The sequence below is a fragment of the Dipodomys merriami genome, unplaced genomic scaffold (genome assembly GCF_024711535.1).
Source record: "Dipodomys merriami isolate MVZ:Mamm:240054 unplaced genomic scaffold, mDipMer1.0.p SCAF_13, whole genome shotgun sequence".
NCBI classification, from domain to species: Eukaryota; Metazoa; Chordata; class Mammalia; order Rodentia; family Heteromyidae; genus Dipodomys; species Dipodomys merriami.
Window position 1 is genome coordinate 18566165 of NW_027202604.1, and position 23305 is coordinate 18589469.

At 39.8% G+C, this 23305-nt stretch overlaps 1 protein-coding gene across 20 annotated transcripts in view; it reads right to left on the reverse strand.

Moving 5' to 3' along the window:
• Fhit (fragile histidine triad diadenosine triphosphatase) overlaps window positions 1-23305 on the reverse strand; it is a 1320449-nt gene that overhangs the window by 242456 nt on the left and 1054688 nt on the right. For 17 of the 20 annotated variants that reach the window (XM_070018847.1, XM_070018836.1, XM_070018846.1 and 14 more), the window contains 2 exons: window positions 22450-22593; window positions 19602-19631 (listed from right to left, as the gene is read on the reverse strand). In XM_070018847.1, the coding sequence (XP_069874948.1) occupies window positions 19602-19631; window positions 22450-22593 (174 nt within the window). Of the gene's footprint in view, window positions 1-19601; window positions 19632-22449; window positions 22596-23305 lie in introns of all 20 variants that reach the window. The other 3 variants (XM_070018852.1, XM_070018854.1, XM_070018835.1) reach the window with 1 other exon arrangement.

Sequence of the window (23305 nt, forward strand, 5' to 3'; positions counted from 1 at the left end):
AACATGCCAGATGCTATGTGAGGCCTTCCCATTCACGGCCTCACTTAATACATAGAGATACTACTCAAAACAAAGAACAAATGCAATGAGAGTTAAGCCACTTGCCTTAATCCACAGAGGAAGAACAGATTGAGTAAGACTTTGAATCTTTAGAGAATGCAATTTCTGTGAGTGAGGGAGGTATTTTACAAAACAAAATCTCTCAGATGGATAGAATGGTTATTTGGAAACTGCCTCAAGCTTAATCCCATCAATTCAGAAACAAAATATTATGCCCTCCTGAATTCTGAATCGGAAGGCAACAACCTACCCAGCTTAATGGACAGACTTTAGGGACACAGGAAAGCCCCTGAGAATAAATTCAAATTTTGTATATAAGTATGTTTTCCCACAGAAAAAGTCCATAGCTTTCAAACACCTGACTTAAATGAGTTAGGTGGTTCTAATTAAATTTATTCTATTTGTTGTCACCCCTAAATAGCTGAAAGGGCTTCAGATGCTCTTTGTATGTCTATAGTGAGAAACAGGATTAAAAGACAGCTTAGTGGGTGTTAGATATAAGAACAGCCCATAGAAATGTACTCAGGATTCATTCTACTGTTACCATTTGTCCACCATAAGATCAGAGAACTACTCTGTTGCTACCTAGGCCTTCCTGAAGATAGTAATATCACAGAACTCTATTTTCACCACTAGATTCACTGTTCTTCAAAATATGAAAGGAAGCCAATGAAAGCGACTAAGCCAACTATGATAGCCAACTATGACACAGCCTTTCCTATCATTTTATTTTCTATGATCTTCATCTGCAGCATGAATGCCTAAACCTGAAGCTCTACACTTGGTAAAAAGCACCCAAATGTTCAAGAAACATTTAGTGAGCCTAATGTATGGTCCCATAGTGAAATAGGTACTTGCTCCTGTACCATCTGGTGTCCTAACATGATTCTAGGTAATATATTTAAAATAGAATAGTCATCAAATAGTCATGGGGATCCAATCTAGTGAAGAGTAAAAATTATTCTATGTACCTCAAATCACTTATGACTCTATATGGAGGATTATATATCTTCGCCCAATTTCTATGAAGTGTCTGGGTAATTTAGCAAGTAGAAAATTAATCCAAAAATTCAAAAGAGAACAAAAGGATAACTATAAACTGCTGATTCAAAAGAAGGAAGGAATGAAGGAGGAAAGGAAGGAAGGAAGCAAAAGAGGGAAGGAGGGAGAGAGGGATGAAAGAAGGAAAGAAGGAAGAGAAAGGGAAGGAGGGATGAAAGGATAACTTCCTACATAGGGTTATCCAACCATGGAATAAGATGGTTGAAAAAAACTAAGTTAGTCATTGCTGGAGAAATTTAACATGAATTTATACACTGGAGGCATTAAATCTGAGACTAAAAAGTACAAAAAGTGATTTAGTTCAAGATGATCTCCTTAAAATGCAAAGAAATAAATTTAGTCAGTGTGTGACACTTTTAGGCTAGTGTGTTGGTTGTGTTGTTTACAGAGAAGAATGGGAGGCTCACAAATCAACTTATCACAAATGACATGCTTACCATGTCTATTAATGTATTGACCTTGGGAATTGACTCATAGTCTTCTTTAACCTAATGAGCATGCTGAGTATAATCAATTAGGTTTGCAATTAAAATTACAATTCATCTAGCACAGTCCCTCACCTTACTCCTACCTCTTTGTAAGTCCCTAGAGATCACTGGGTGATAAATACAAGACCTTCTGCTGTGGCTATCTTTCTACTTTTTAAAGCAGTTCCATTATGCATAATTTATTAAACCTTAAATTCTTTCCCTATTTGTAAGTTTCAGCAAAATTTAGTCAGGTTTCAACACAGAGTGTCAAGGGATAATTAGGACAGTTTGCAGTAATTTATCATTTCTCAGCTGGGTTTTCAAGCTTTTGCTGACTGCCGGTAGAAATCCATTAGCCAGTTCAACACAGATCGCTATGAAATCTTCTTTATCTTTGTGCAAATTGCTTTTCTATTTTTCTGAAGGAAGCTGAAAGATGAGCCAATCCATTCCTGAAAAATCTCGCTACCCGTGTGCCTGCCAGGGAGTACGGCTGGGCCAGAGCCGCCTAGAAACTACACAGTGGCTTATGGCTGATACAACTCCACAGGCAGCTTTTTTCCAACTGCTGTGAGTTAGAAATTTAAACCAGGCAGCCAACCTTCAGGTTAGATCTCTAGAAAATATGAACAGGACTCTAGGAACATGCCAATAGGCATTTCACAGAGCAAATACTGCTGGTAATCCACAAAAGATGAAAAGCTGGTAAAAGGCAGAGACAACAATTCTGTACCACTTCTTCCAGAGAGAAGGATTTTATTAGGCTTGAACTGCAAAGGGAGGGGCCCTCCCGTTCTTCAGAGAGACTCATTTACTAGATGGTAAAAAATGAATGTTCTGGGTAATTTCATTTCAAATTGATTTATTTCCAAATAGGGGGAAATTGACACTTAGTAAAGAAAGTAAAACGAAAGTCTCTGGGAAGAGTCAGCTAGTCTCAGGTATAATCCAATTATCTGAACACAGAAAATAAGAACGAAGAAGGAAGGGTTGTAGGTCATACAAGAAAGTTATTCCCTGCAATGAATACCTTCCTTTTCCCCTCCCAGCAGACTCTCCAAAAAGCATAAGCTGACTCATATTTCCAGTTTATTTCTGACACCTAAACCTAATCAAAGTTCACTTTTTAGAAATCCAATAGTTATTCTCAATTAGATTGCACAGCAAATTAAACCATAAATTTTTCTATCCCAGCTCTTGTGGTCACATTCCTAAAATACAACTTTCTTCCCTCTGGCACTTTATTTAAATCTCTAAGGCCAGGCTCCAGGTTTATGAATTTGATAATTTGCTAATGTGGCCGCAATAATTGTTTTGAGCCAAATTTATGATTTTATTGGATTTTTTAAAACAATCAGTAATGATCCACAGATGTCTTTAATTCTGAGGGTTTCTCACAGTCGACAAATGGGGAAGAGGATTCATTTTTAATGTACCCACTTAGCGCTCTCTCCCTGGGAGAGAGAGTCCTGCATATATTAATAAAGGCCAAGCAATGAATGGCATCAGTATGCGTACTTTACCCTGAAGAATTAGCTGCAGGAAAAGATTTAATGCTAAAAGCAAAGGGAAGAATAGACTAACTGGGCCCATTCTGTGTGGCACCACCATCATTAAAGTTAATGGAATTACCGTGTGGTCACGCACCAAGGGAGCCTATTGGAAGTTAAGCCTTCTAGGTTCATTGATTTGCAGACTTTTGCTCAAAGATCCCATTGGTGTTTGGTGAGTATTGCAGATATGCAGAAGCACTTTAGAAATTGTTTACTCAAACTGCCAGTTAAGCATATAAAGGAGTAGCAATAATTGAATATTTTAGATAGATGATCTGGTTGAACGTTATCTTCTCTTAGAAGAACAAAAAAAAAGTCAACTTTGTCTGGCTTGGACAATAAAGCACTTGGTGGTATCACCTAACTCAAAGGTACAGAGGTAGTTCAGGCTTCAGGGCTAGTTAATTTAATGATCCAATGAGGCCATCAATGCCCCCCCCACACACACTTTGTTCTATGTGTCATTCAGGCCACCACAAGAAGGTTGCCCTAGAAAGCCCACGAGAGCACTGTTATCTGCTTTCTTGTTTACAAGTACTAGTAAAGAAAGCATCCTCTCTAACAGCCAATACATAGAAGCCCTCCTTGATGGTGGCATCACCAACCCTGAAGTGGTATGAGCCTATACTCCAAGGGGTGAGGTAAGGACTAACTTGCTACTGTGTCAGGGAAAACTAGCTTGCATAAAAGGTAGAAAAATTGAAGACCCTGAAACAAATTTAGCCTTTCACCTCTTTACTTGTTATTGACCTTATTTTTGATAAGGAGCAAAAGGGGGTGGCAGGGACATTGCACTGGAAGAGACAAAGTCAGCATTGCAATCTATCTTCTGGTATAGACTTTAGGTTTACAGAGACGAAGAATCGGGTGAGAGGTACGCACACTTATCAAACAGTCTGAGAACACATGGTCAAAGGTGCTACCACCTTTTTTTTATAGAATGCAGTCGTGCACATGTTGCAAATTCATTTACATAAGTTCTATGGCTACACTGATGTTACAAAGGCATTTTTGTAATCATGAGAGAAACCATCTGGCCCTTGAAAGTCTTAAGTATTTTCTATTTTGGCGTTTTACAAAAGAAATTTACAAACTCTTGGCTTATCTCAAACAAGGTCTGTACCCAGAGCTAAGGAAAAGTGGACACCCATGTTCACCCAACAGTTACTGGAGAGTGAGCATCAGATATTTGAAAAATGCTGATGACAAGCACAGTGCCCATAGTGGATATAAGATACTAGTTATTCAAGTTTTAGAAAAATAGGTTTAGAATATCAAACTCTTAGGTATATAAGTTGGGTGTATGCAAGTGTAAGCAAATGTATTAAATGAAACATGGTAAATTCAAGGGAGATCTCAGACAGTGTCATCCCTTAGAAAGCCAAAATCAACGTTCAGAAAAATACAACCCCAAGAAGTGGGTACTTGAAAAGGGTGGGGTTGGAGTCAAGGGGAAAAGGGTACACAAATGAAAAGGAGAAGTGGGGGAATGCAGCCAAGAATCCAATATATGTCCTGAAAAATTAAGAATGAAGGAAGGGGTGGGTAGAGGAGGTAGAGGATAGGTGACAATGCTGATAGGGTCACGTTGACCAGGATATAGTCAACGCATAAACTACTTAGTTAAATGGCAACTCCTTTGTACAACTACTTAAATATAATAATAAAAGAAGAATATTAAAAAATCTAATTGCTTAATGGGATCTGTTAGAAGTACCTATGAAATATCCTCTGACCTTAGAATATAAACTGAAAGATCAAATACATTTCAAAGAGAATTAAAACTCTTCACTTCCTGCAGTATACATGACCTGGTAGGATTATGCCCCAGTCTACCTCTCCAAACTTCCTTCCTTCCTTCCCTTTCTCCACTCCAAATTCTTGCCACATGGTCTTCACTTCCTACAATGTGGCAAATTCTTTCCCACTATTTCCTCTGGCCAAAATGTTTTCCTCCTTCCATTAAATACCTATTACTCTTGCATCCACAGATCTCCTTTTCAAGAGTACTTTCTGGATTATTCTACCTAAAGCCATGTTACCCCTAATACTCTTTTCCATGTTAGCCTGTTTACCACATTTTGTTACAGCCTTTCTAATTCTACCCCAAATCTGCAATGTTTGTTTTTCTCATTTGAGTGCAGAAGAGGACAGATGGTAAACTGAGAGTTCTCGTTCTATTTCCTAGCACCCAGCAGTACCTGACACACAGTAGGCATTCTATAAACATGGGGAGAAGAAATTGCTATGAACTATAGAACTTCTATAAACTTACCAGCTCTCTTTATTATAACAATTATCTCAAAAGTTGTCCCTAATGAATGGTAAACAAGAAAACGTGTGGGCAGGATAATCAGTTCCTGGGAATTGATGTTCAGGAGTGTCATATTTCTGACGATGAGAAGAATCTCAATATTAACCATAGATGAGAGCTGCCCAGAAACAGAAGAAGATTCCTCATAGTGACCTCTGCTCTTAAATACACAAGATGAAACACAGACTTATGTGCCACAGGGGGTTATTGGTAGAGGAGCAAACACTATTGAATGACTTCCAAGGACACCTGTCCTTCTGGTATTCTCTGAGTTATCCTAAGCTCTGAGTCTCTTCCACCAGAGTGAGATTCACCTATGGTGTCATCAGATGGTGGAGCTGAGCTTAGAATCACATTTATTCCTGCTATGGATGAACAGTTCATCAAAATTATACTGGCAGGACCTGATTACATCTGGGAATTTATTCAATTTACAACCAACAGATGATTTGAACCATGAATAAAAGTCCCTTCTGGGCTGTTTTTCAAGGCACTAGGATAGAAAGCAAGCTAAGATTTTCTTTCATAGAACACAGGTAGATATAGAGACCCTAGAGTGAAAGATCTGAATATGAATATTAGGATAAATCATTCTCCATGAAGTTAAAAAAATTGTGGGTTCACTTTGTTTACTCAATGGTGTTTATTTTTCTCAATGACTTTGGACAGAGCCAACATCTTAAACAACTCCATGTCTATTTTTCATGTAATATGTGGAAAAAGAAAAGCTTATTTCAAAGCAGAACCTACCAGAGAAACAAAAGAGAATTTTTTGTTATCAGAACCCCACAACATTGTCATTATATTGAACGAACCTAGAATGTCAAACTGTCGGCTTGTCCTTTGCCCTGGAGGTATTCATATTCAGAAAAATATGTCTGACTTCAGAAATAAATATTTCACTGAATTTTGTGGACAAAAATCCTTTCCAGAGAAAGGATCTGCCACCAGACCATAGGTGCAGGACTAATGTCTCATGACACAGGAATTAAAATTTCAGAATTTTCCTTGCGCAGCACTAACCTAATTCACAAGGAATGGAGAATGGAGAATTTCTCAGTGTATCTGGCCCAGGGCTCTTATGGAGTCTCAGCAATCCCATATTCTCACTCAGGTGTCATCAGGAAGGTCATCACACTAATTCTTCTATGTCTGTGGCTCTGCAGGTTACCATATCTATTATTCATTAAGCTGACTTCCACCTCACCCAGATTTAGCCATCAAGTCCTTCTTTTCTAGCTGTGTTTTGACTCTTCAGAATTGCTTTATTAATGGTTTCAGCATAAAGACAAAGTGGAGCCCTCAAGAGGGACTAAATAATTCTAGATGAATATGGAAGCAAAAATCAAACCCAGCTCATCTAAACCAAGATTCAAAATATATTCACGTAAATACATATAACAGTAGCTCATCAATCTGGGTAACCACCAAGTGTGGGCTTTTCAAAATGTCATCTCATGATCTTTATCCTTGGTGATTTGGATAGGGGAGGTATGAAAACTGTAATATGCTGAACACAGTAAATTAAAAAGGGTAAATTTGGAGGCTGGGAAGGTGGTGCAGTGGTACAATGCTTGCCTTGCATGCATGAGGCCCTGGGTTTCATTCCTCAGCACCACATAAGCAGCAAAAGCTGGAAGTGGCGCTGTGGCTCAAGTGGTAGAGTGCTAGCCTTGAGCTGAAGAGCTGAGGGACAGCACCCTGGCCCAGAGTTTAGACCCCATGACTGACAATAATAATAATAATAATAATAATAATAATAATAATAATAATAGGGTAAATTTTCTTTTTTCTATTTCTACAGTGCTAGGGTTTGAACTCAGGGTCTTTCTATGCAAGCATTTTAACATGAGCTATACTCACAGATTCATCCATCCTTTTCCTTTTCCTTAGTTATTTTGCAGATATAGGCTTGAACTGGACCAAAATTGCCTGAGTTGAGCTGGTCCAAAATTCTATGTACAGCTCTGTGATGACAGGTGTGTACCACCACGCCTAGATTTTTTTACTGACGTACTCAGACCAGGCTGGAACTATAATCTTCTCAATTTTTCCTCCTGAGTAGCTGGGATTATAGACAGACCTTGAGAGCTTATTTGGAGGTTCTAGCAGGGGAGCGCAGCGACTCCTATACCCTTGACCGAAGACCGGTCCTCCTCTATCGGGGATGGTCATCCTCTTCAACAGCGCCCGCACCTTCCGGAAGGGACACACATGGCGCAGTGAGAGAGGAAGGGGACACCCGCCTAGCCAGCCAGATCAGCCGAATCAACCCTGGCGATCAATGGGGTGACAGATGTCGCAGCCAGATCACCCTCACATCCGTAGCTGGGATTATAGTTGTAAGCCATTATGCATGGCAAAAAATGGAATAAATAAACAAATAATAATTAAATAGTGAATTCCTGGGGCTGGGGGTTTAGCCCAGCGGAAGGGCGCCTGCCTGGCCTGCGCAAGGCCCTGGGTTCAGTTCTCAGCCCTGGGGAAAAAAAAATAGTGAATTCCTTTCTGAATGGAAAATTCTTCAGATGGGGCTCTTTTGAAAGAAAAAATCTATAGGGGCCACTTTTTGTTTTTCTTTTATACTTTAAAACACCTCAAATATGAATCTTTAAAAATATAAATGGCAAAATCAACAACTGGATGCAACATTACTCAATTAAAAAATAAAGTTCTTCTTTCTTGCTATTGTGTCTAAAGTATTTATAAGGTACCATGTGATTCCTTTGTTGCTTTTATGTCCTTCCCCAACGGTATAACCCCTGTTTTCACTGTATTTGGTGTTGGTATAATTTGGGGAGGGGAAGGGAAAAAACAAAATGTTTAAATAGGGATACAGGTTTACCCATTGCAACAATGAGATGTACAACACATTATGTTGAAAAATGAACTTTACAAAAATAGACTAGGGGGGAGGGAGAGAGTGTAGTTGAGGAGGTGGGAGGAAAGGGATGGTAGGAGAAAAACAAAGAAGGAGGCAACAATTCTTGATAAGGAATGTACTCATTTCCTTGCTCATGTAACTGTAACCCCTCTGTACAGTATTTTCACAATAAAAAAGTTATTAAGAAAATTAAGTGCTTCAGAGTTGAGGGTCCCTAGGGATGCTTCACATCTTATTGCATGGTCCTACTAATCCCTCACTTAAAGACCATCTCTAAGCAACACAAATATCTAAACTTACATGGACAACTTAAAGCAACCTGAGTTTAAAGTTCATTATTTCTAAATGTTAATAACTCCTGGAATTGAAAGTTCCTAAAATTGGGAACTATTCAGCCAAAATGCTCAACTTCAAAGCAATCACATCAGAGATTACTTGATGGACTCTACTTAACCTCTCTGAATTTGGGGGTGTGGCATACTCTACAGCCAAGAGCTCATCTACTGAGATGGCCACTCATATTTAATCAAAAGTATTGAGTGCTTTCCATGCAATTAATGTTGCCTGTTTTTATAGAACTGGTGGTGTGGCCAAGCCCGTTATTTAAATATGACAGGTATAAACTTTTAAAGTTAAAATGAGCTGATCATAAGGGCTTGAAGAATTTTATACATAATGTCCTAGGCTTAGCACACTGGTGAGAGAAAATAATTCCTTCCATGGTTAGTTCTTGAGTATCATGCATACCATAGCTGTGACTGGCCTTATTTTTGTTCCAATAGTGGTTAGAAACTGACTCTGAAAAACAATGCACTATTTTACTTTTCTGTGGTGTTTTAGGGTCTAAAAGACACTTTGCCTTTCACAGAATATTGAATTTCATAGTCAGAAATTTTGAACTTTAGATGTAAAAGACAGTTTACTAAAACCTATGAAACACTAACAGCACAAAGGCATCTGCCATATTTGCTACATTTCTGCATTATAGATCTCAAAATAAACATCCAAATACTTACTGTAGTGTATATCAGAGCCTCCAATTACTGTGGGGAATTGTTTAGTAGCATTAATGGAAAACTAAACATCAGAAACCTTAAATTCTATAGCAATAAAACAGCATGTAGGTTAGTTAGCCTTCATGCAGATAATAAAGTTAAACAAGGAGAAACCTCTGAATATTTTCAGATGAAAGGTAACACTCTAAGAAAAATAAAAGAATACAGAATAATCTGTGTTGAGGTGGAGGAAATATTTACAGAGCTTCTCCTGAGGTAGCTATGGTTGGGATAATCAGATGCAAGGGAATTTTAGGAAGACGTTGGCCACAAAATGTAAGAATGATGTCAGTCTTTGGACAGACAGATTTGAATTCAAGATCTATTACTGTCAGTTTTGTTTGGATTCCCTAAAGGTAAAATATTAATATCCACCTTTGAAAGGTGCTGAGAGGCTAGGTATAAATCATAAAACTAATAGCAAACACCTGAGAGGTTATATGCCAGACACAACTTTAAACATCTGTACATGCATCCATCTATTTGGTCCTCTCCAATACCCCCCCCCCAGGAATGGTTTGTTATCCTCATTTTATAAATATATGAAGAAATGTGGTACTGTTTGATCATTCCAATAATCCTAAATACTCAGGAGGCTGAGTGAGATCTAAGGATTGTGGCTCAAAGCCAGCCCAGGTGAAAAAGTCCTAGGCTCTTATCTCCAATTAACCAGCAAGAAGGTGAAAATGGGGGTGTGTCTGAAAGGGTAGAGTGCCAGCCCTGAACACAAAAGCCAACTAAGATTGCAAGGCCTTGAGTTCAAGTCTTATTACCAGGGAATACACACATACACAAACATATATATTAATGAACACTGGCACTGAACTTACAGAAGGTACATAGAATCTGGCAGGTGGTAGCCCTGGGCCTGAATCCAGGCAGTTTGGCTCTAGAGTGTTCCACTTCATCTGCATCTTAACTTCCTGAGTTCCCCATCCGCAACCCAGAATTCCCCCACCTATCTACCTTTGCTGCTTGTAAGTTGGAAAGAACACAACAACAACAACAAAACATGAAAACAAAAACAAAAAACAATCACAACGTGAATATACCACAGGGCTTGACTAATTTTTTTTCAAGTGCTTTGCTATAACGGATATCATGCAAGTCAAAATTCTCCAATTAGAAGTAGAAAACTTCAGTGTTTTGATACCTATTAAGAGAGAGTTTGAAGGCTTAGTGGGAAAGGGGGAATATCACAAAGGAGACAGGCAGGGTAGCAGTGCCTTATGCTATCAGAAGTTTAGGGCTCCTAAGTTTTGGCCCCAAATCATAGGAGGCAGAGGAGAACTTAGAGACATTCACACATCAAAGGGCCTGGAACCACAGCACCCCTCAAAAACATCTACTCCCAAGTAGATCTGAACTCATCTCCTCAGGCCTGTAACGTGTCTTTGGTTTACTCAACTCAGTCAAATTGGATTTATTCTCAGAACAGACACAAATTATAAGGCAATTCCACAAGATAAAAGCTACTGCATCCTGAAGATACTAATTCTTCCGGCAGTAAATACATGCATTAGGTATAAACAGAAGCAAGGCACTGTTCATCACAGCTTTAATCAAAGGATAAAAGACCTTTGGCAAATTGCAGCTCGCTTGAAACGTCTTACCAGATGAAAATAATAAATAACAGTCAAAATCCTTTTCATTCTCAAGAGATGAATTTTGTATACAACATCTTTCTTCCCTACTGGCTTGGGATAAGGGCAGCGACTATACGGTGATTGCTCTTCCTCTGCTTCTCTTTGATACGCAACATTGCTCCAGACTGTATAAGGACCAGAACCACTAGTATATTGGGTCCCACATCTGGCCTGCTGAATAATGACTGGGACAAGGTGCTTTCTAAACAAGGAAAGCCTCCTAGAGAAAGCTTCGAGGGTGTAGAGCAATGGCTAAATATTATCATGAGAGAGAAGGGCCAGGGTTTTTTTTTTTTCCAATGAAGTAATATTTCTGAGTTTTCAAAGTTTTCATAACATAATATTAACTGATACTTTCAAGCACTCCAATCCATATGATCAAAGGAATTTTCTCACAAATTTTTAAGCTGTAATTAAAGTTTGAAATCTCAGTGTATATTAAGTAAACTGAGACATAAACAATCCCAAAGGGAGCTATGTATGGGAAAAGACACCTACATAGACTCATGATAGCCCAATGCCTAACTCACTTTACTGATCAGCCTGCTTTTGGTTATGCAAGTTTTAAAAAGACATTCATTGTCTCTATCTCGTTCTCCCTCTTAACTCCTCCCTCTCTTCTCCTTCACCCCTCCCCCCCACTTCTCTTTGCTCAAGGCTTGCATCTATCACTTGAGCCACAGTTCCATTTCCAGCTTTTTTGGTAGTTTAGTGGAGATAAGAGTCTCATGGATTTTCCTGCCTGGGATGGTTTCGAACTGTGATCCTTAGATATCAGGCTCCTGAGAATCTAGGATTACAGGCATGAGCCACCAGCATCTGGCTTTCCTTCTTTCTTTCTTTCTCTTCTTCCTTCCTTCCTTCCTTCCTTCCTTCCTTCCTTCCTTCCTTCCTTCCTTCCTTCCTTCCTTCCTTCCTTCCTTTCTTTCTTTCTCTCTCTCTTTCTTTCTTTCTTTCTTTTTCTTTCTTTTTTTTGTTAGTCATGGGGCTTGAACTCTGGGCCTGAGCATTGTCCCTCAGCTCTTCACCTCAAAGCAAATGCTCTACCCTTGAGCCACAGCACCACTTCCAGTATTGGAGATAAGTCTCCCGGCCTTTCTAGCCTGGGCTGGCTTCAAACCTAGTTCCTCAGATTACAGCTAGGATTATAGGCAGGAGCCACCACGCCTGGCTTTCTTATTGTCCTATTTCCTATTTCCCATTCTCCCTTGCTAGGGAACTCAAGAATGTATGTCTCTGCAGCTCCAGGCAAGGTCATCATGCTCCTTTCTTTATTTCACTGGTCTTGGGAGGGCATAGGACACTGGGAGAAAGAGCTCAGGAGCCTCCTGGGGAAACACGTGGACTCCAGGCCACCATCAGGCCCCAAATTATGCTTAAGCTCATTTGCTGAACTTGCCTTTAATGGCCTACCTCCACCCTGTCCCAACTGTACTTTTCTTTTCTTTATTCTCATACCAGCTCATTCGCTGGTATTATTTTTGCCTGGTCAAATAAATAAGTCTTTACTTCCTGTAAAAATCCTGTGGTCATTATTTGTGAATTGGCATTTCAGTTCATGGGACAAGATAGCCAGAATCTGGTACACCTTGCTAAAGCTCACTTTACTCTCCTTTACAGATGAGAAAATTGAAGTGGAGATTGATATTCGGAAACATACAGATGCCAGTCAAGATAGTGTATACTTTTATCTTCAAATGCTTGTGGGAGGGGGTGCTAAAGCAGGAGGATTTTTGAGGCCAGTCTGAGCAAAGGCAGTGAGCTGCTATCTTAAAGACAGAACAAAAACAGAAGGGATGGGGGTTAGCAACACTTGCCAAGGAAGTGAGAGAATCCCCAATGTGCTGTTGGGAAAGGGGCATATGCAAGATCCCAGGTGCGCTGTGTGGCAGGCTTGGGATTTGAACTGGAGTAGTCAGTTCCAGGCTCCATGAAAGTGACTACATGCTATTTCTACTCCACCCTCTATTGGTCATGTGAGTTTCTTACCACTATTAACCAATGCAATAGGTAGGATTTTTTTTTACTTGAAAAATAAGGAAAGAGATGCTCATTAATTGAAAGGCTGGACCAATGTTGCCTAGGTAGTAATGAATTAGAATACCTGTGGAACTTTTGACTCATGCCAATGTGTATTCACCATGGGACTTTAACAAGAGCTACAATGTCCTCAGTGCTTTTAAAACAAAAAGATGGCCAAAGATCCATGCCATATGGAAACTATATAAACTTCTCAGTGCACATAAATTTAAAAACCTTTATTTCATTCTTCTTTAAATAATCTTTTTCTTATTATTTTAGAGCAATCCAAAAAGTACTTGTTAATTCTTCAAGTACTAAGAGATCATTCCCACTTCATTAATACTAGAAAATTAAATTTCTAAGTAGAGCATTCAAGCACTATATACAGAGAAGTGTAAGCAAGAATATACTATAAATAGTTCTCACAAGATTCTAGATTACTTACCTGACATAAATCTCTCTCTTTAATGTACCTAAGGCATCCTGCCCCGTCCAACGATATGTATAATAATTGCCCTAAAGATAGCATACATTAAACTTATTAAGCAACATGCCTTTTAAGAGAATGAATATCACCTTAGTGATTTGGTTAGTGGGAAATGCATTCTGGATTGTGATTTACAAACCTGATTAGTGAAAGCTTTGATTTTTTTTTGCCCATGATGTCTGGATTATGGGAGCTATTTGATAGAATTTGAGGAAACCCAAATCCCTCACTACATATTAGAACACACATATACATTATCTCTACTTCATGCTGACTCAAGTTACAAACTTAGGGGTAGAGATTTGTCTGTCAAAAGTCCTATTAGCTCCATCCTCCTCTCCCATAAAAGGCATAGACGAGTCAGAAGGAAAACTAATACCTTTCTTTACCCATCCCTACATCCAAGATCCTCTAACAAAATGTAGATTAGTAGAAGAAAAATGAAACAGTTACTCATGCACATTTTATGAGATGAGAAAACTCATAAATGAGAATTTGTGTGTGTGTGTGTGTGTGGGAGGGGAGGTTCTAGAGTTTGAAGTTAGGGCCTGGGCACTGTCCCTGACCTTCTTTTTATTCAAGGTACATGCTCTACCACTTGAGTCATAGTACCACTTCTAGATTATATTTTTTGAGTATTTAACTGGAGAAAGGAGTCTTACAGGCTTTTCTTCCTGGGCTGGTTTTGAACTATGATCCTTAAATCTCAGACTACTGAGTACAGTCATGAGCCACTGGCAATCAGTGAAAAATCTATTTTTATGGACAGAAGATAGATAATTGGAGGACAAAGAGGTCTGGCTAAATGGTCATCAACTGGATGAAACTTAGCAAGACCTTATTGTTCAGATTCTTGCTAGTTTTTCCTGGGCTCTCTGAAATAAGACTCTTATGGCCTACTTTTTTTTTTTTTTTTTGGTCAGTCGTGGGGCCTGAACTCTGGGCTTGGGTGCTGTCCCTTAGCTCTTTAGCTCAAGGCTAGAGCTCTACCACTTGAGCCATAGCACTACTTCTGGATTTTTCTGTTTATGTGGTGCTGAGGAATTGAACCCAGGGCCTCATGAATGCAAGGCAAGCACTCTACCACTGAGCTACCTTCCCAGCCATGACCTAGTTTTGTGTAGACAGTTTAGATGTTTCTTCTAAGGTCTGTCTCAGGGTAGGAGGTAGACAGACGGCCAGAGAGGGACTTCCCCGTTCCTACAGTTTTCATTATTAAAATGTTCATGATATCAAAGTGGCCTTTAGGACACTAAGTACAATCTGAGCCCCATTATAACCAATCATAAAAGCAAGAGCCTTATGAAGTAAATGCATATATTTTAGGGAAGTAAAGACACAATCAAGTTGAGTGCCGCTGGCTCATACTAGTGATCCTAGCTACTCAGGAGGCTGAGATCCAGACGTTCACAGCCCAAGCAGAAAAGTTTGTGAGTCTTTATTTCCAAATAGCCAGCAAAATACAGGACTGGAGGTGTGGTTCAAGTCGTATAGAATTAGCTGTTGACACAAAAGTCAAGTAAGAGCACAAAACCCTGAGCACAAGCCCAAGAATTGGTTAAAAAAACCAAAACAAACCACCACCACAACAAAATTACAAACAAGAAACACTGGAAATAAAGAAAGATAAATCAAGTAAGACAACAGGACAGTTCAGGGTGCTATTTCATGGCAGGTGAGGGTGGGGCTATAGTGGCTGTGTGAAGAGAGATTATTTCTCACACCTGCAGGGCACTCAAACCACGGCATTTAAACCTGACAAAGAGAGCTAATAATCAATTGTGAAATAAGAGGACACTTTTTTGACTTCGATATTTTCTCCTTTCCTGCTCCAAGTGCCTTACTGAGGCACTTTGCAAAGCTTCTGAAATGAACCCCCCAAAGTGGCATCATGTTCAAGAGGCTAACGCGGTGGTGTACCTTCATTAACAATAACAACATTGGCTTCAGGGGAAAAGACCATTATAGTGCTTATTGCTATTATGACTCAGCGTGCAACCAAAATGGTTGAGAACCCAGACATGAGGCATAACGCTGAGAATCACACAGAGGCAGAGATGAAGAGAGCGGGCCCTGTGTTTCGTGTGGCAGGCTGTCACATCCTGCTTCAAAATGTACAACTGTATGAATTTTAAAATGTGAAATGCTCCCAGTCTCGAACTGTAGGGTTCAGGATCAGACAGCTGAATAGTAAATACAGCGCTGTGCCCCCCAGAGGGACTGATCACTGTTAAGACTAGCTCCCCCCCCCCCCCACCATGGTTACGTGACTCTCATCCCTCACTATTTTATCACGTAGAGCAGCCAGGCTTCAAAGTAGCTATATGGTAAACAAAGAATCACAGAGTGCCTGCTTCTGCATACCGAAGATGCCCAAGTCTCAACCACAACAGTCCAAATTAGCTGATTTAACCTAGGCAGAGAATAAACTTGTTGTTTTTGTTCAACACCAAAGTTAATTTTCATGCAGGTGGTGTAGGATTATGGTTTGAAAAACACATAGGTTACATACCTTTAGATGGGTGGACTTAATCTGAAAGGACAGATATCCAGACTTCACTATTCCCTAAGGGTGTGTGTGTGTGTGTGTGTGTGTGTGTGTGTGTGTGTGTGTGTGTGTGTGTGTGTGTGTGTGTGTGTGTGTGTGTGTGTGTGTGTGTGTGTGTGTGTGTGTGTGTGTGTGTGTGTGTGTGTGTGTGTGTGTGTGTGTGTGTGTGTGTGTGTGTGTGTGTGTGTGTGTGTGTGTGTGTGTGTGTGTGTGATAGTTTTCTTCTAGCTATGCTATTCCACAAATGAGTTTAAGATGGCCCTACTATTCCACACAGAAGATATTCTGTAAGCAGGTTGAAAACAAGAGATGTCCAAAACAGTTGGACACCAGTGTCTCATGCCTATAATCCTAGCTACTCAGGAGCCTGAGATTTGTGCCATGTGCAAAGCCAGACCAAGCAGAAAAGCCCTTCAGACTGTATCTTCTATTAACCAACCAAAAGGAGGGCTGGAGGTATGGCTCAGGTGGTAGAGTACCATCAGGGAGCAGAAAGGTTAAAGAACTGTGAAGGAAGCCCTAAATTAAAGTAACAGTATCAGCACCAAAAAAGAGGCCCAAATAACAACTTGATAGTAAAGGAAAATACACTTATTCTTTTTGAAATTGAGTTAAAAATGAATGGTGGTGAATATGAACTACCTTCAAAAAGTGGTGTGGATACAATGTGAAGTTCAATGCTATCCTTACTAAAGTTAACAAAGGCCATACAATTTGGTGTGTGTGTGTGTGTGTGAGAGAGAGAGAGAGAGAGAGAGAGAGAGAGAGAGAGAGAGAGAGAGAGAGAGAGAGAGAGAGAGAGAGAGAGAGAGTCATGAGGCTTGAATTCGGGTCCTGGGTGCTGTCCAAGCTCTTTTGCTCAAGGCTAGTGCTCTATCACTTCGAGCCACAGCTCCACTTCTGGTTTTTTAATTGGAAATAAGAGTCTTATGGAGACTTTTCTACCTGAGTTGTCTTTGAACTGTAATCCTTAAATCTCAGTCTCCTGAGTAATTAGGATTACAGGAAAGAGCCATGAGTGCCTAGCAGGCCATACAATTTTGGTCAATTATGTAGGACATCAAAAATTATTGCTGTTGGAATCAGAAACATTATGGCCATGTTCTCAGCCATGCTAGATTCAATACTTCTTTTTTTTAATTATGGACTTCATTTTGTTATCATTTTGATCCACAAATAATTCAAATACTATATTAAATAGACTTTTAGGGAGGGAAGTTCAGGGGTTTGAACTCAGGGACCCACACTTGCTAGGAAGCACCTCTATCACAAAGCCAGATTTCTGGTCTTCAGTTGTATCAGTTATTTTGAGATAGGGTATTGTTTTTTGCCTAGATACATGTCTGGACTGTGCTCTTGCTATTTCCACTTCCTGCCAAAGGCTGGGATTAAAAGGAAAAAAGAACTCCATGCAGCCTTTTCTGTTAAGATAGGAAAGAAACTGACTAATCTGGGACTCTAATCCTCTCGATCTCATTCTCTTGTCCAGCTGAAGTGATTGGTATATGACACTGTAGCCAGCTATCCAAATACCTACTTATACTATATGAGTCAGCCGGACACTGGTGATTCACGCCTGTAATCCTAGCTCCTCAGGAGGTTTGAGATCTGAGAATCATGGCTCAAAGCAAGCCCAGGCAGAAAAGTTTGAGATTCTTATCACCAATTAGCCACTCCCCACTCCCCTCCCTCCCCAAATTGCTAAGGAATATTGTGCTGGCCCTGAATTCAAACTCTTGTACTGGCACATACACACACACACACACACACACATACTCACTCACACACACACACACCACATATACATAACACACCACATATACATACATAATATATGTATATATATGAGCCACTAGAGTTTCATATATTCATAGTGTTGCACAACTGTCACAACTATCAAGTTCTACATTTTCATTATTGTCAGATAGAAACTCTTATCTATTAGCAATCACCCCTGATCCCTCTTTTTGCTCAGTCCCTTAGAGCCACTAATCTACATTTTTGTCAGAAGGCCATTTGTATAGGAAAGAATTTTAATGCCCTCTTTAGAATTTTGAAATAAGAGCTCGGGATCAGACAGCCTATCTATTTATACAAATTTCAGCTCTGTTTAATATGTGCATATTGTCAATCGGGATATTCCACTTAACACACCCATCACTAAACAGTTGCTTTCAATGACTGGGAACATGGAATCATATAGATGATGATGTAAAATGCATCTAACTAGTCCAGTATGGCTTGCATTTACTATTCAACACTGAGTTTTTAAAACTCCATTAACTACATCTGAACATTTACGTTTTGCATTTCAAGAATCCATTTCGCAAAAGAAGCCATTGGGATCGTTGCCTTGTTCAGAGTCTGTGCATCTGGAATATAACGTGAAGTCGCAGGGAGACTGAGGGGTGGATGAAAACTGAAAACCTGCTATGTTCTTATCCTATATCCTGTGTGTGTGCAACCACCAGAGAGATTATCTGTTTGTTTGTTAAAGAATTTGCTGGCCCTTTGGTAGTAGTCCCTTTTAGATGTTCACACATCAGTGATACTTCCCATTCATTCTATTTTGAAAGTGCTACAGTAGCTTGCTTAACATGAAAGCCATATACAACCTAAGGTCAGGAAGGGAACTGGGCTCATCAATTGGGACCAGGCATCACCCTCTCTCCTCACAGCCAGCCAGAGAACTATACGTTGGTGAACTTTGTTTCACAAAACACAGCATTAGCCTCACAGTCTGACTTGCTTTAGATTTCCAAAACCATGTTTAGGACTACCAAGTCATCCTAAGACGGAGCTACACAGAATATTTATTTGCATACACAGGAATATTTATTTGCATGAGAAGACTAGAACCCAGCTACAGAATGAGCCAGGAATGTAGACTGACTACAGAATCAGAAACTATCCCTATAAAAAAAAATCCTCCTTCTTCTCTAAAACACTTGAAAAGCCCATTTTTGAGCTCCACTGAGTCCATTAGGTTTGAACTTTGGTATTAAGTACCTAGGAAGGAAAAGATGAGGTAGAGAGAACATTGAAAAATTACTAAGGGAGATGGGAGGTCCCCCTTCCCTGGCCACCTGAAGCAAGCCTAGGCAAGAGTAGTTATGTATAGAACTTCATTGGATACCCCAGTCTCAACACATGGGTTCCATAAAAACTTACCCCAAAGAGACATATATCCTGGACTGACTCTTGCAGGAATCCCTTCAACTTCAGTTTCTGTTTAGGACTCTTTAATTTAGATTCTGTTTTAGCATTTACACAGTCATAATTTTACTACAAAAGGTAAGTGTCTTGTAAACGAATGGGGAACAGATTGTTTGGCAGAGTTTATAATGTCAGGATTTATGGCTCTAACACACAAAGGGGTCCCTTTGACCTCAAAAATAACAATGGAACGGTAAGAGCTGTGGAGGACTCACCGAGATTTTTTTTTGATTAGTTCTCATAATTGCCCCTTATTAATTTGCATGCACATAATAAGCACTCACCTTCACAGTCTGTCCAGCTTCAGGACCATCCTAAAATTAAAAAAAAAATCATAAGTGAGAACAGATAGATGGGATCACTTGCTTATTCAGAAATATCGTCCGTTAATAATTTAGACCCAATTTCATTGTGTGTTAATTTATAGTATTCTCCTGGGGACCATTCCCTTCAAATGTGTGGGACCAGACAGTTCCTCATTTCCTCCTGAGAGTGAGAGGTTATGTATAAGAATGATATAAATCCTCCAGTGAGCCAACCCCTGTGCTGCTTTTCATGCTCTTGGGCTCTTGGCTATGGTTTTAATTGCATTAAAGTAAGGCTGAAAATGTTCGGGGAGGTGAAGTTATCCCACCTTTTGGTTATCTTTCAATCAGATGTGGTTTAATTAATGTTTGATTACTTAAGTCTCAACTCAGGAAATCTGATGGAACCACAATCCATTAAGCAAGAAGATGGTGTGTTTCGTATGGGAAGAACCCTTCGGGGCTATTTTGACCTTGAAGAAGACTGGTAGGAGTGTGCATTATAGCTGGACTCTTTTTCCATACTTGTTCTTTCTCCCAGATTCTCAAGCCCAACAAAACTATTATCATACATGGAAATGAGCAGGTTTGCCTCCTTGCCAGCTATCATACAAAGTCAAAGTAGATCCTAGAGGGCTTGAGCTACTGGAACTTCCAAAATGGAATTAGCACTCTCTGACTTTGGTCAGATGACTTTGGTCTCTGGTCGTGACAAGTGGGACAGGTGGCCGTGGAAAAGATTAAGCAGAACTTGGTTCATCAGCTCTTTGCAAACTTGGAGCCATATCTTATTAGTGGGTCATGCAGGCAACTTAAAAAGTGATACAATCAATACTGAAATAAAAAAAATCACAACAGGGTAGTGGTATCTCATGCCTGTAATTCTAGCTACTTGGGAGGCTGAGAATGGAAGATCACAGTTTGAGACCTGCTAGGGAGAAAAGTTTATAAGATCACTGTTCAACCTGTACCTAGGTATGTGTTAGCATGCACTTGTCATGTCAGCTACAATGGGAAACCTAAGTGGGTGAACTATTGACCATTCACATGTCCAGACAGAAAGTGAGACTCAAAAAATCTCAAAAATACACAGCACAAAAAAGGGCTGGAAGTGTGGATCAATGGTAGTGCACATATCTAACAAATGAGAGGTCCTAAATTCAAAGGCCAGTACTGCATCATATCATAACAGGAAAAAACTACTACAATGCAAAGAACGGGTCCATACAGCTTTGTGAAACTATTTGTGTAGATGCCCATGCATGGGAAGCACACCATTGTGAAATATATACCTAGCTACAGTGAAGTTTCCCAACACTATATATATATATATATATATATATATATATATATATATATATATATATATATATATATGAAGATCTATCTACACACAAGCCAGTCCTCATAGTTATGGAACTAATACTGTAGTAAGTCATAATAAATAACCAGTATTTCTAATAAATAACTGGTATTTCTATAATCAGGGATTTTCTTCTAATTTCATTCTGTACTGGTAGATATTCTCAACAATATCCTCACTGGTCTCTGGAAATATAATTTGTAACATAAGCTTGAGCTACTCACTCTGAGGCGAACTACCTGCCTGAAGATGACTCAAATGAAGTGAGCTATACCACACACACACACATACACACACACACACACACACACACACACACACACACACACACACATGTGCCCGCACCCACATATTGCAATACTTCTGCAGAAGCTTGGATGGTTTCAACACATAGTTGTTTTGTGTTGTTTTAAGAACGAGATAAGCATTCTAGTCATTGACCTTTAGACCAAAGCTTTGGCTTCCTTAGCTGGTCTCCCTGGATGTCTGAGGCAGAGATTGAAGATTGAACTGAAGAGGCAAGAACACAGTCCCTGCATTTTAGGATAGCTGATTTCCTTCCCAAGGTAACTATAGCCATCACATTTCAGAAGTACACAGGGTCATATGTATCCTCTCCATGAGGATCTGAGAGGCCAACTCCCAGCTGAGGACTTACCATTGTTCTGCTTCAACTTGAGGAGTTTCAGTCTACCTTCCACCTGAAGATCCACAGTAATTAGTCTAATTTCTTTACTGTGGGTGGGCCATACCTAATCAGTCTCTATTTATAAACATAGTCGGTCACTGAAGCTTGCATTAAAAGTAGGGAGGAAGCAGACCATAGGAGGGCAAGGCTTAAACTAGCTTGCATATCATTTTTCCTTTGGAACCAGAGCAGGACTCAGCACATGAATAGTCAAAACATATTTATTATGGAAGAAAATGATCTGTCCAAATCAGATCAGGAGTGTCTTTTATTTCTTTTTAAAATTTGAATACTCCGGGCCTCCTACCACTTAAACGATGGCTTCAGTCCATTTTTATATTAGTTATTTTTCAGATAGGGTGTCAGGTTTTTATCAGGGGCTATACTTCCCAGGTAGCTGAGAAAATGGGCATGCAACATTATACCTGGCTTATTGGATGCACTGGAATATTGCTAATTTTCTACCTACCTAGTCTCTTATCCCTGAGCTTTTTTTCCCCTTTTTTGCTCAAAGCTAGCACTCTACCACTTTGAGTCATAGCACCACTTCAGGTTTTCTGGTGGTTAATTGAAGATAAGAGTCCCCTGGACTTTCCTGCCAGGGCTGGCTTTAAACTGTGATCCTCAGATCTCAGCCTCCCGAGTCTCTAGGATTCCAGGCAGGAGCCACTGACATAGGGTGGGCAGCATCTGACTGTCTGGTGAGATGTCAGGGGTAGAGAGTACAAGAATAGAATTCAACCTGAAAAAAAATTCTGAGCAATCCATGCACTCACCTGCATGGAGAAGGTGAGCGAGGTCCCCTGGAAATGCTTCTCCACCACTGTTCCGACTCTCTGGGTCGCCTGAAACAAGTCGGCCACTTCATCGGGACGCAGGTCTCCAAAGCGTGCCACTGGCCGCAGAGGGCACACGAGGACATCTGGAGCAAGGGGTGTTAAGGCACACTCAGCTGGCTTTGGAGAATACATCATCCCCCTAGTCCTGATTCCCCTTGACCTCTCACAGACTAAAGAACCAGCAAACACATTTTTACCAAGAACTGAACTCCCAGATGGGCAAAGAGGGCTTAAAAACATGGTTAATTCAACTTCAATAGAGAAGCTGTTATATGCAGAATGTCTCTCAGGAGAAGAGATATTAATGTGGAGCGTGAGATAATGACCCCAGGGGCGAGATCTCCTCTCACCTTTATCTCCCCACCCCTCTTCTAAAGGTCGTTTCATTCAGCAGCCCCAGGGCCCATGCTGGAGACACAACTGGCATCTGGGAGGTTACTTATGGTAGGGAGTAAGATTTCAAGTTTCCTTTTAGAGAAACAACAGAAAATATCAAGTGAATATATGATAGCAATTGATATTCCTTTTTTTTTAAGGAGTGTAGATATTCTAACAAGGTACAGTGAGTTTCATCAAGTAAAAATGGATCACGGGTTAATTTATGACAAGGTTTCTCAGACTTATTATTTAGACTACAAGAAGGTATTTTGAAGGTAAATAATTGAAGACAAGGGTATCTATCATAATGGCAAAGCACTTCATAAGTTATGACAAAACAACATGTTTTGTCTTTAGGAAAGTGATATAAGTCAGTTGCCTATTGGTAATAAATTGATATTTACTGTTATACCAT